The sequence below is a fragment of the Poecilia mexicana genome, unplaced genomic scaffold (genome assembly GCF_051168715.1).
Source record: "Poecilia mexicana isolate PSO_F unplaced genomic scaffold, ASM5116871v1 scaffold_4, whole genome shotgun sequence".
Classification (NCBI taxonomy): Eukaryota; Metazoa; Chordata; class Actinopteri; order Cyprinodontiformes; family Poeciliidae; genus Poecilia; species Poecilia mexicana.
In genome coordinates, this window is record NW_028263373.1 from 15,025,311 (window position 1) to 15,037,922 (window position 12,612).

General features: G+C 39.4%; 1 protein-coding gene across 1 annotated transcript in view; it reads left to right on the forward strand.

Moving 5' to 3' along the window:
- The window catches only part of ttll7 (tubulin tyrosine ligase-like family, member 7), a 78,113-nt gene that overhangs the window by 18,421 nt on the left and 47,080 nt on the right, over nucleotides 1–12,612 (forward strand). Inside the window, exon 8 of the mRNA XM_088005261.1 lies at nucleotides 293–451. Coding sequence (XP_087861387.1) covers nucleotides 293–451 — 159 coding nt within the window. The remainder of the gene's footprint in view (nucleotides 1–292; nucleotides 452–12,612) is intronic.

A 12,612-nucleotide genomic window follows, 5' to 3' on the forward strand; every position in this document is an offset into this window, starting at 1 on the left:
TAAATAGCATTTCTGTGGTAATGACTGTCTCTTCAGTGGAAACTGTATGTTTGACTCCAGCTATTTTTTTTTTTCATTTAGACTTTACTTATGAATTTGAATCTGTATTTTATGATTTCAGATAAAAACAGGTGGTCCTCCATTAGTGATTTTTCGAATAATTACTAAATAACTTTAAAAAAATTACTTAGATTGTTTTTTTTCTTTTCTTTTTACTTTTTTTTTTTTTTTGCCCAATTTGGTAATTGTGTTTTGTTTTATCTTTTTTCTTTTTGTGTTCACTTCCTTCTAGGAGTTGGTGGTGAAAACACTGATAGTGGCTGAGCCCCATGTGCTGCACGCCTATCGCATGTGTCGTGCCGGGCAACCACCAGGGAGCGACAGTGTCTGCTTTGAGGTCCTGGGCTTTGACATCCTCCTGGACCGCAAACTCAAACCCTGGCTGCTGGAGGTACACATCTGAATAGATATGCGTTTCTTTGTGAGGATAAACAATTTGTTTCTAATCTTCCTCTTTGACTTTCACTTCCCGCTACTCTAAAATGCGCATTTTGTTTTTTTAGTTATTTATCAATATAATGTTTTTTTATTTTTTTTATTATTATTATTTCAGGTCTTTTAAAATGTCTTTTATGAATGAATTATTTTCCTGTTTTCACAATTGAGTTTTTCTCCCGTTTTACTATCGGAGTGACAGCAGCTCTCCAGCTAAAGTGTAATGGCATGAAAAGGAGTGAACAAACACTGATGTTGCTTACACACCATTTCCCCACACCAAACACCCACAGAGTATCGAGTATCTATTTATGATCCTTTAAACAGCCAGGAAATACTGATATAAACGTCAAGCAATGCGCATAGGGTACGCATGATTACAAGGATTTATGCATTCAGACATACTCAAGCTCAATAACAAACAGATAACACATATCCAGAGTGTAGAAATATAGGTCAAGATCTCATGTTCACTACAACGAACCAGGGTTCTCATTTTTTCCAACTCCTGCCTCTTAAGTGTCACTCATTCCAGATATAGATTGAAGTCCACTCCGGGATTTCTGTCTCACCTTTCTGATGTCAGCCAGTCAGTTAAAGAGTGACCTAAATCCTTTAACCCAAAGTGGCTACACTCACACCCCCTTTCCCACAAATTGGACCGAAAGATAGGAAATGCCGCGTGAATCGTAGTTTCGTTTTTCCTCCTCATTCCAAACAAAAAAAAAAAAGATTTTTCTTTTTGTCAAGCTGCAAGTTTGCAAGAAAGTGAAATATGTGAGCTGTTTTTTTTCAATGATTGGTATTTCTTTTCATTTTCTTTTTTTTTATTTTACCACAGAATCGAAATTAATTTGCTTTCATAGAAAGGTTGCAACTTGAAATGAAAAGATGTACAAGTGAAACCTAGAAGATTGCACTGTCTTTGACTGCCGTGACTTTGTGGGCACATGTGTGTGTTCGTGTGTGTGTAGGTGTGTGTGTGTGCGTGTGTGCGTGTGGGTGTGTGTGTGTGTGTGTGACACAGCAAACAGCCGTGAATGCAGTTGTTCCACTCCAGCAGTAATGATCCCCCCTGTGCTACCAGCAGCTCTCTATAACGCTCATCAATTAACATCCCATGTACACACACACACACACACACACACACACACACACACACACACACACATACACACACACACACACACACACACACACACACACACACTACCCTGTTTCTCTTTCACGCAACATTTGCAGCGACAATCATTTATTTCCAAAATTCAGCTGATTAGTGGGGACATTTTGAAAGCATAGAGACGCTGTCTGCAATCCTTGCTCTATGTACTGTCAAGCCTGAAAATAGCTTTATTACTACTTTTTAACTTGTTAGTGTGTGTATTCCTGCAGGAGTGCAAAACGCAGGAAGCCCCAAAGGCTCGTTGCCACAACTGGTGTCCTATGGCAAGCCCCCAGGCCTAAATTACATTTTTCAGGACATTACTTTTGGCACCATTTTGGAGTAAACTAAATATATTTCACTGAATTTCACCATTTTACACCATTACATATTTATGGAAGAAAACAATTGTGAGAAATGTTTCAGAAAGTGAAGACCTCAGAGGTTTGTGTTGAGTTTGTGGACTTTCTTTATTGGTGTCACACTGAATTACGGGCGCCACGCCTCGCCGGGGCCTTACCCAGATCGGTGTTCCGACAATGTTCTCCCTTCCTCTTCAGGATGTCAAAGCCGGTTGTTGAACATGCAAACTTGCAGGCAGGAAATGAAAGTTCAACCTGTGTAGACTCAAAGTCGGTCAGATACCTGAAAGCTAGATGGTATCATGTATAGGAATCTGTCAGATGATATTAGTTGTGCCCTTGAATTTACGTTTTTGTCAGCCGCTTTCTGGGTGTGTCTTGGAGGATGAGGGGGGAGAAGAAACATTCCTTTGTATTACCAATTATATTTTGATAAATTGCCAACTTTTTGTTGTTTTATTTATTTATTTTTTTAAATAATAAGATGTATTTTAATTAGAGCCACTATAAATAGATATTAAATTGAAAGACAAGTTTGCTGTAGCCTCTGCTCTCTGAAAGCGAAAAAATAGCTCAAAATCACTTACTGCAAGTAAAATCCTAAGGAATACAGACATAATAGAGAAAACAATCCATAGAGCCGCATGCACCTGCTAAATAGCTTGTCACAGGGGTGAGAACATAGAAGACAAGAGCGATGCCTCTCAAACCAAGGGGAGGCATCAAACAGACGCATTGTGCTCGAAGCAAGTATCGAAAGGGGAGAAGAGAAGGGGCAAAAAAAAAGGAGACACAAGCTTTTGTGTGATCCTTATCTTAATTCAGCAGTCTCAACACGAGTTTTAGCTTCTATTGACATTCAAAACACCAGCGCTACACACGCAGACACACATAAACACACACACTTGCCCAAATGGCGTAACTCGAGACATTCACTTTCATTAAAACAGGTCCAGACAGCATCTGTGTCTCGTATCGGGAAGGCGTTTCATTGAGCCGTGATGGTCGCTACTCACACACGCACACACACACACACACGCACATGCGTGCACGCGCACAGGCACATTCACCAGTGTACACAATCTGCTTGGATTGTAGTTTCTTTTGTCAAAACCAGGGTTTTTGCTCCGAGGGCTTCATTGAGTATGTCCTTTGTCTTCAGAAAAAAGAAAGAAAGAAAAAAAAAAAACAATAATCAATGCACAGTCTCTCATAAATTCTTAATATGTGTACCGATGCCTTAAAACTTGTGTGAGCGTCAAAGAGGAAGGCACATGACTTGAAATCTAGTACGAGCCTCAAGGATTGCATTTACACATGGACTAAAAAAAAGCAGAAGGATATTATCTTCAAGTCTTGCACTCCTACAGCCCCTTATCCAGGGTCCAAGTGCTATAAGCCAGCATGACAAATGGTGTCAACTTTGGTGAGTAAAATGGAAAAATGTTATCAATAGTTTGAAGGCGGGGGATGGGAGAGAGAGGATGAAGTAAATACAAACACAACATGTAAGCACTGACCATGGGCCAGTATGATTATTTTTTTGGTTGATAATGTTAACAGAATTTACAAAAAAAAATATATATATAAACACTGATGAGTGATTTAAGTGTGAGACTGAATATTAAATTAGCATTTAATCTTTGTTTCTCTTTATGCAGTGCTTGAAAATGCTTTAGGGTTATTTTGATATATTTCATTTGATTTAATGCTAATAATTTTGCATCGACTTGTGTTTGAATGGTCCTGCATAAATAAACTTCCTTCACTTGCAGTTCAAATACAGCTAGAGAAACTCTGCTCCCTCTTGCCATTTCTCCACGTGGTTTAAAGAACTTTAAAACCATAGGAATGATGTAAAGGAAAACTTTAGCATTTTTAATACCTTGGAATGCTTTGATACCAGTAACCAAAACATGATTTGTAACCATGCATGCAACATTAAGTCTCAGCCATTGTTTATATCTGAACCTGAATGCAACAAGGGCCCAATTTATGTTCTCATGAGGTTCCGATGGGTAACAATGATTCCCACTGCTATGATCAGTGGTCTGAAGGCTACCCTCATTATAAGCTTATAAGCTCTGGCTCACTTCTTCTTGCTATTTTTTTTGTTGTTGTTCATTGTTTCCCCTCATCAACCATAAAACTCCAGCTGCTCAGCTCTAAACAAAAAGGAAGTGTTTGTAATGAGCCTAAAAAAATGAAAATTTGCTCAGTCCCAAGGCAGATTTTTTTTTTTTTTCCTTTTTATTGGTGAGCTCCCAACATCTTAAAAGGCTGGTTGGTCTGCTTGTTAGAGGCGCAACGAGCGTGCAAAAGTGTGCAAGTGTGCAGCATCTGTGAATCTAATTTTAATTTGTGTTCTTGTCACACGTGTTAAGCCTCCATGATAAACATACATCAAAAGTCTTGCAACTTAGGATGCGTCTGTAGTTTTGTGTTAGTGTGTCAACAGCCTGTCTTTCTCTCCGTGTGTGTCTCTGTGTGTGTGAGGGCGGGGGGGGACTGAGAAGGGCTGGTCCTAGTCCATGTTGGAATAGCCTTCTGCAATGTGTGTCTGCGTGTGTCTGCGTGTGTCTGCGTGTGTGTGCGTGTCGTTGGCCATCCTCCAGCCCACAACCCATTCGTTTTATCCACTCAAAGAGCCAATGAGGGATTCGGCTTAAAACACACAGACAGAGCAATTCAGGAAGCAAAGGAGTGAGGAGAAAAGGAAGAAATCTATTTTATCCACTTTTATGGTTATTTAGGTGTTATTGTTTGGACTGAGCGACCATCAGACAGCGGCACAAGAGCAGCTTGATTATTGATGACAACTAAACTTGTATCTCTTCCTTCATCTCTTGTGTTCCTACCTCTGGTCCTTCCTCCCTTTAGCGCGTCTGTTCAAAGTGATTGGCAGCTAATGAGGCGAGCATGGTTAGGGTCAACTGAGGCACAGATTTGTTTGTGTGTCTGAGCTTCTGCGTGTGTGTGTGTGTGTGTGGGTGAGAGAGAAAGAGAGAGAGACCAGGCATCATGGCAACAGACTACAACAGACCTCTTAGCCTAAGGGCAGCAGTTCTTTGCCCCTTCCTGCAACTTTCTCCTCTCTGTGGTCTGTACCCAATCGTTTCAAGATGAGTTTGGTTTTCCCTGTCCATCCCTTACTGCCAACATAATCCAGACTTCCTTTCCCTTTGAGTTAGAGTATAAGAAAGTATTTGTGTGTGTGTGTGTGTGTGTGTTTTAGCATTTCTTATTCCCGTTTTTTTCAACAAATACTACATTGTGAGAACCCACTGCTCCTTATGGGCCCCAGAGTTCTGGCCCCATAGAGGTTACGGATTAGGTTTAGGACTTTGAATTGAGTTCAGGTTAGTCGTAGTGTTAGGCATGTAGGTTAGGGGCTGCCAGAGCTTTTCAGGGTCTCGAAAAGTAACTGCAAACATTTAACCAACTTCACCAAGCCTATGTCAAAGATAAAGTGGATAGATTTTTAGTACCTAAAGCTACTGAGAGTAAGGAGTCAGAGTCTGGGCCAAACAAAATAACACAAAGAAGGCAGTCTGACCATGATGATTTAAAGTTGAGATTAGATTTTCATGGGTTGGATCTGAAGATGCTCCACTACCATAGTGTTGTTTGCAAAGCCCTGGGCCCTTTTTTCTTTTTTTTTTTTACAGAAGCCAAACTTAACTGCGGTTGAAAGTTGTTTATATTTTTGGCACTGTAAATTCAACTGAAGCATTGTATAATGTGGTGCTACACATACTGTAGCTAAAGCAGGAAAACCCCACATCCGTGAAACATGTATGAATTAAGTGACAAGTATAGCAAGTATTTTTTCTTTTTGGGAAGGAGTGTAGTTATCTGTTTTCTCTCTGAGGGGGGCACACCCACACACACTTTGATAAGTAAACCAGGGATTTCCTATAGTCCTACTGGGTTGGGCTATAGGAATGAATAAAAATTGAATGGAAATCAATGCAAAGAAGATAGAAAGGCATACTGTGTGTGTTCATTCTTTTCCTTCTCCAAACACAAACAGGGGCACTATGTTGTGTTTCACCTTTAGAGGCTGAGATGAACATTTCATGTCAGCGTATTTCACGCAAGAGTGAAATTTAAAGCTTCTTAAATGTTTTCTGAGGGCTTTTAAAGAAGGAATTTAAAGATTAGCCTGCCTTTCATTTATATCCACAGGAAACTTGGGAAGAATTTCCTAACCTCTGGAACAGCCAAGGCAAACATTATCAGGTATTCTGTGTGATTTAGTGTGACAATCACTTACTAGATCTGTACAAATAGTTTTCATCCTGACATGATTATGTGGGGTAATAATAAAAGTAGAGAATAAGTACAGTTTGATATTACAATATCAGCCGTCTTGCAGTCTCCTCTCCACCTCTGAATAATCTTTGCATGTTTGCAGGATTTATTCCTATATTATACATGTGTGTTTCTTAACGCCAGTGGTGTACCCTTCCATTTACAAACCCTAGGTGGCAGTATTGACCTTTTATCATTTGTTTGGCTTATATGAGCTTTATTAAAGAATAATTAGAATGATGTATGGGACTGCCTGTCTCTATCCACATCCATTCTCCCCCAACATGACTATTTCATGGAATAAGTATCAAATTAGGCAAGCGCAGTCTTTGTATGTGGGGCAGTTGAAAACATACCCCAGCATTTATCCATTCATCATCACACACACAGCAGTTGGTGATGCTACATGTGATTGAGAGGGAAGGTATAAATGGCATATTTACTGAGTGCCACAAGAAACTGTGTTGTGTGAGAGTTAAACATGCGGTGGATTTGTGGGACATACAAGGATGTTTTTACCAGCATTTTAAATTGTACAGGAAATTTCTTCTTTCTTTCTTTCTTTTTCTTTCTTTTTTTTTTAAGGAATGCATACGAGAAAAAATAAAAAAAATCATATTTGTGTGTGCAAGCTTCGTCGTATTTGCTTTGCACCTTTAGTGCCTGTGCTTGATTTCGTCTTTGTATGTCATTTAAAAAAGTGCCTCTCTCTCCCCATCCCCAGCCTCTGAGCTGAGCGCTGGCCCCCTCGCTTTTCAGCATCAGCAGCAGCCCGCCACGCTCAGCTAGAGTTTCCCTGTGTCCGAGCGAACCGCAAGAAAAGCCACAAAAAGAACAGAACAGTGATTGATAAGACGTCTGAAACAAGAGAGCGACTAAACAGGGCGTCTAGCTGTCTGTCTTTCTGTCGCTCTGCTACACACGCTTGGTTTCTCTCTTTCTCCCTCTGTCTCTTTCTCTCTCTCTCTCTCTCTCTCTTCTTCTCTCTGCCACCGTTTCTTATTCCACCATTGTGTGGCAACAAACACTCCATTCTGACAACGGCTGAACTGTGCTGATACTCTTGAGGGGCAAAATGGGAGGCTTGTCAAAGCAGTGGTTGTTTGCCCTCTGCTAGGAATAATAAGGTGTTTTTTTTTTTCTGTAGCGATTAATCACCAGCAGACCTTGTGCTTGTTTTAGCGACTATTCTAGGCAAAATGAATGTCAATGTGGGGAAGCAATTTGTTGGGGAAATAAGGCACCTGATTGTTGGTCTTGTGTTGCTCTACTAGAAAAGTTTTTTTTTTTCTTTTTGTAGGACAAGAGAACCCTCAGGTACAAATTTTTTCATGTCGACTCTAATTACTTTTCTTTGTATCAGTTTTCTTTATAACAGAAACAATTATACAGGTCTATGAAAAATAATTAGCATCTTTACCAGATTTTGTTTTTGTAGATTTTAATATCAGACAAAAATCTGAGTAAATACATGATTTCATTTATCGAGGAGAGAAAATGAAAAAGGTACCTAAACCAACTTTTTTTTAATATAAAATGTATATATAAGTTGCTATGCCTGTTGGACACAGTCTCTTGCCCCATATAGGGGACTCTGATGGCACTGAGCAGCTCCTTTAGTGGCAGGAGAGATTCAGAAGGTCTTCCTTCCTTTCAACTGCTGTCAGACTCTACAGAAAAGCCTTTGCAGCTGACCACTCGCACACTTACACTGGCAAACACACACATATCCAATAGACTTTATAGTTTTCTGTTGGTGTGCGATATTTTATGTCAGTCTTGAAATTTCAGCTCATGTTTTTGATGGTGGGGTTGAACCCTTTTTGTTTATTTTCCATTTTATTTATTTATTTTTGTTACTCTTTTGAAATCATTTGGTAAAGTCACTTTTTGCCCATTTTTTCTGAGCGACTAAGACTGCTGAGTAATTATGCACATGCTGAGATAGATGGTTGATCTGGTTGACCACCACCTAATACACTTTAATCAGATAAGTTTAATGTTCATACTGCACCTTGAAAATGAAAAACGTAAAAAAAATACGATATTCTCAAAATACTCAGTTCCCATACGACTGTGCACACAGTGTAGATAGAATAAGTGAAAGCAGTAATGAATGACAGTTGTACTTCTGGTTTTGTTGGATATTGGATTTTGCTGTTTGAAAATAATTTACATACTAACTATCCTGAGGCGCATCACAGTTCTCAGACGCACCAAGGGGTCAGAGATCATTAGACAAAACCCCGCGTCCAAACCAGAGGAGTTATCGCTTTGGAAATTAGTCGACTACATCAAATTGAGTAAGTAATTTAAATCTGTTGTTTGCTCTTGGTCTGTTTTCTGCTACTCTTTACTTTCTGTAATGATCTGTAAACAGAGTTGCGGCTTGTCGACAATTTAACCCGAACAGACAGTTGAAATAAAAATAATGAGGCTCCCCTTTGATAAGCTATATTTCACAGTTGCCTTCATAAACAATTTGGTTTGTGTCCAGTGCAAATGTTTATTTCACATTGTAACGTATCAGGGTAAATGTCTAATTCTCATCCTCGCACTCTGTATTTTTGTTAATCATTAATGAAGCACTCTTAATTGCTATATCACTACAGTACAGGCGGGTACCATTAAAGCTATTTCTGAACCTATGTAGATGGCATTCAGTCTCAGTGATAATTTACATCATGCATCTTTGCATGTCAACATTAGCAACTCAGTGTTATCACAGAATCCGTAGGAGATCGAAACCACATATAGAGACAGGTAGCAGGAGGCGTATTTCAGCGAAGTAGGTAAGTTTAGTCTCCGCAGGGCATTTAGTGTAATTGCGGCTGAGGATGTTGCATTTAATGTTGTTGTTAGAGAGTGAGTGCTTTGCACTATGTGCTCATGTAAAGACTTTTGTCTATGGTTAGATCAAGGGTTGGATGTAATTTTTTACTCATTTTCATCATTATATCATTCTCCAACAGCTTTGGACGGATGTTTTATTATACATAAAATGATGATAAAACAATGTAAAAAAGAAGTATGGTTTTTGAAGAAAGGAATTTAGGACTACTGTTATTTTCTTAGATGTATTACTTTTAGAAAATGACAAAAATGGTTTATTCTCTTCTCAGTAATCAATAAAAAAAATCATTTTTGGCATTTCAGTAATAACACCCTTGTCTTTCTTATTTCTGACCATCCTCAGTTTCGTCTGCTCTCTTTGGTGATAAGCCCTAAATCTTTGAAATCGGAAGGCTTCATTTCCATCACCCTACTCTTCAACACTCTCCACAGATTCTCTTCAATTCAGAACTCTGGCTGTTTTACTTCCAAACCTAAACATTACTTCCAGTCTCAAGAAACATCTGTCCATCCATCTGTCCCTCCCTCCATGCATCGGTAGTTTGAGGATGGGTTGGTGTCTATCTTGAGGCAAGACATACCCCTCTGCATCACCCAGACTTGACAAACAACCATGCAATCAATGACCCTTACTGGCAATTTTGATACTAAGTAACCTAACTTTCAAGTAGTTACAGTGTGGAAGGAAGCCGGAGGACCGCAGATGCATGAGATCAGGATTCAAACCCATGACGTTCTTGCTGTAAGGCAACAATAATAACAGCTGCTTCACTATGAAGTTGATTAAAAAGCAACAAAGAAGAACTTCCACTGCAAAATGGACAGACAAATGTGTGATATCAACATAATTTCACATTCTCCTATAGTGTGACAGTGACAAAAATCTGACTACTAATCTATCTACCCTTCATAAGATGTAGGAAGATCATAATTCTGTTATAAATTTTGCATAAAAAAATCGTTTACATTAACTTTTTGTGATACTGTTTTTTTTTTTTTTTACACGTTGAGAATTTCTGCTGCAGTTCATCGCTGAAAAAGAATCTGTGAAAAAGTTTTTATTTAATCTTCATTTTTTTTAAAATGACCCGTTTCACATTCTGCTTTTTGACTGACTGACATTTTGGCCTCAATATGATACGCAACCAAATTAAAGATCGCGTAAAAAGAATGTTCTCATCTGTTCATCTGACATTTTTATTGAATGTGTCTTAAAGCAACCAAGGGCTCTTTTAAAATCCTGCCAGAGTCACTTAAGGAAATCAGAGTGGGGGGTTTTGGAGCCTGCAGGGGTTCATTAGGAACAGACTGGTCCAACTTCCTCTGCCAGGGAGGAAAAGGAGAGCACAGAAATATGGGGAGAGAAACGAGGAGAGGTAACAACCAGAGAATAGGGGCTAGCAAATGGAGAGCGGAGGCTAAGTGGCGACCAGTCGGAAAACCATGTGAAAGACAGCAGAAAATAAAGTGAAACTAAAAAAGAGACACAAAAAAAAGAAAAAAAAAAGACACGACGAGGAGCAAAGAGAGACAGCAAACGCTGCTGTGCAAGTTTTATTCTATGACAACATGACACCACAAATCAAACCAAGACATGATGACAAGTAACGAGACAACCGTCACCAGGATCACTGCCAGTATGCCTGTTACCTATTGGCTGGCGCACTCTTAACGCCGCGCTCTTTTCATTGTGGCTGTCAAGCTGTGGAGTACTCTAAATGAAAACAGACCTCTTCCTTATTTTTCTTTTGTAGCAGAGGTGAGGTATGGTAGCTCGAAGTGCAGCTCTGTCCTCAATTCACAGAGGGACGCATTGTATACTTTCTTTCCATTGAGTGAAAGAGTTGTATAGTGTCTCTGTTCCTTTTTCCCTTTTTGCACTGGAAGGCATTCATCACCCACCTTCTGATAAATGGTTGTTGTACACAAAAAACACACATTGGTGCACACATAGCTTTACAAAGCCGCTTCCATACAAGCCCGGTTCATAGCGGTGAGGATTTAGTGCCTCACCTGTGGCTGTGACACCAGAGAGGGGATTCCATTTAGAAAGATTCTCAGGAAACTTTATTTCAGAAAAATTTCAGACTTTGAAGCATCTGTGCTTACGTCCTTGTAGTGTCGCTGTGGATTATTTTGTGTGGATACATGGTTCCCTTTTTTAGATAGCTTTCTGGTTAACCTAATGCGCATGGCTAGGAAATGGAGTCTTTGCAGTCTTCCAATGTTTTTTTTTTTTTTTTTAGTCTTTGCTTTGGTCAATGTGGCCAACAACTGGCAGTATACTAAATACTCTGATTGGCATTATGATTCGCATTGCATGGTTTTCATAATGAAGTAAAGATTTAGCAAAAATAATTTTCACTCAAGAAAACAATCAACAAGAATACTAGACTGGTAACATTTCAGCTGGTTTCACGAAAATATTAGTGTTAATTTACATCTGCAAATGAGTCGCAGGTAAAGTTAAAAATTAGATCTGTTAAATGAGGAGACGAGAAATCGTTGAGCCTTAAAACGAAGGAATTGGTTGATAACCTGATCAACTCCATGTACGTTCTGTTGGTTTGGATTACAGCAGCTGGATAGAAATAACACCATCTGTTCCCTACAAGTGTCCTGGTGGTCACAGTGTGTGCGAGAGTTTGTGTTCGTCTTTAAAGACCTGTTGTGTAATAAAAGACATTCATTGACAATTTTGACACATACTTACAAAAGCTCCCACAACAAATGCGCCACTATTAGGACCGTTGAAATCCTAATAATATCAAACCACCCACCCAAACTATTGTTCCCAAACAGAAAAAATAAAAAATGGGTGCTTCATGTGTTTTTCAGAGGATGCCAGGCGGAGACCTGACTTATCTGAACAATCAAGGTTTATCAACCCACGCCAGCCTTTCGATGGGCATCTGTTGCATTGTCATTTGAAGTCACCACATAGGAAGACACCGTTCCAATTGCTGTTGCCAGGTCTTTCTTTGTTGCTCCTTTTGTTGTGTCACATAAGCCATTTCTCACCATGGGAGGAGACATAAAGGAAGCTAACAAAGAGAAAAATAATTCATTTGTTGTGTCAAGTATAATAACTGATATTTGAATACTTTACCCCGGTGCTTGGAATTGTTCTGTTGAGAAAGGTAAGCTGCTCTTGAATTATTCCCTGGATGATGCCAAGCTTTTGTACCTAAAATCCCATGTGGCTTACTCCTTTTTGCTCGGTTGAATCTCGCTGATTGCTTTTGACTGTAAATGATAGAGCCAAGCTGAGAAATTCTTTATTGCTGACAGAAATGTTAGTGGCGGCTGTGTTATAGAGTCTGTTTTGAGCAAATTTAGGCGTTAGATTTCGGGGTCACTTATACAAACTGTGGTGCGCAAACACACAGACAGGTTCTTCTTCACGCTCATGTTTACACACATCAT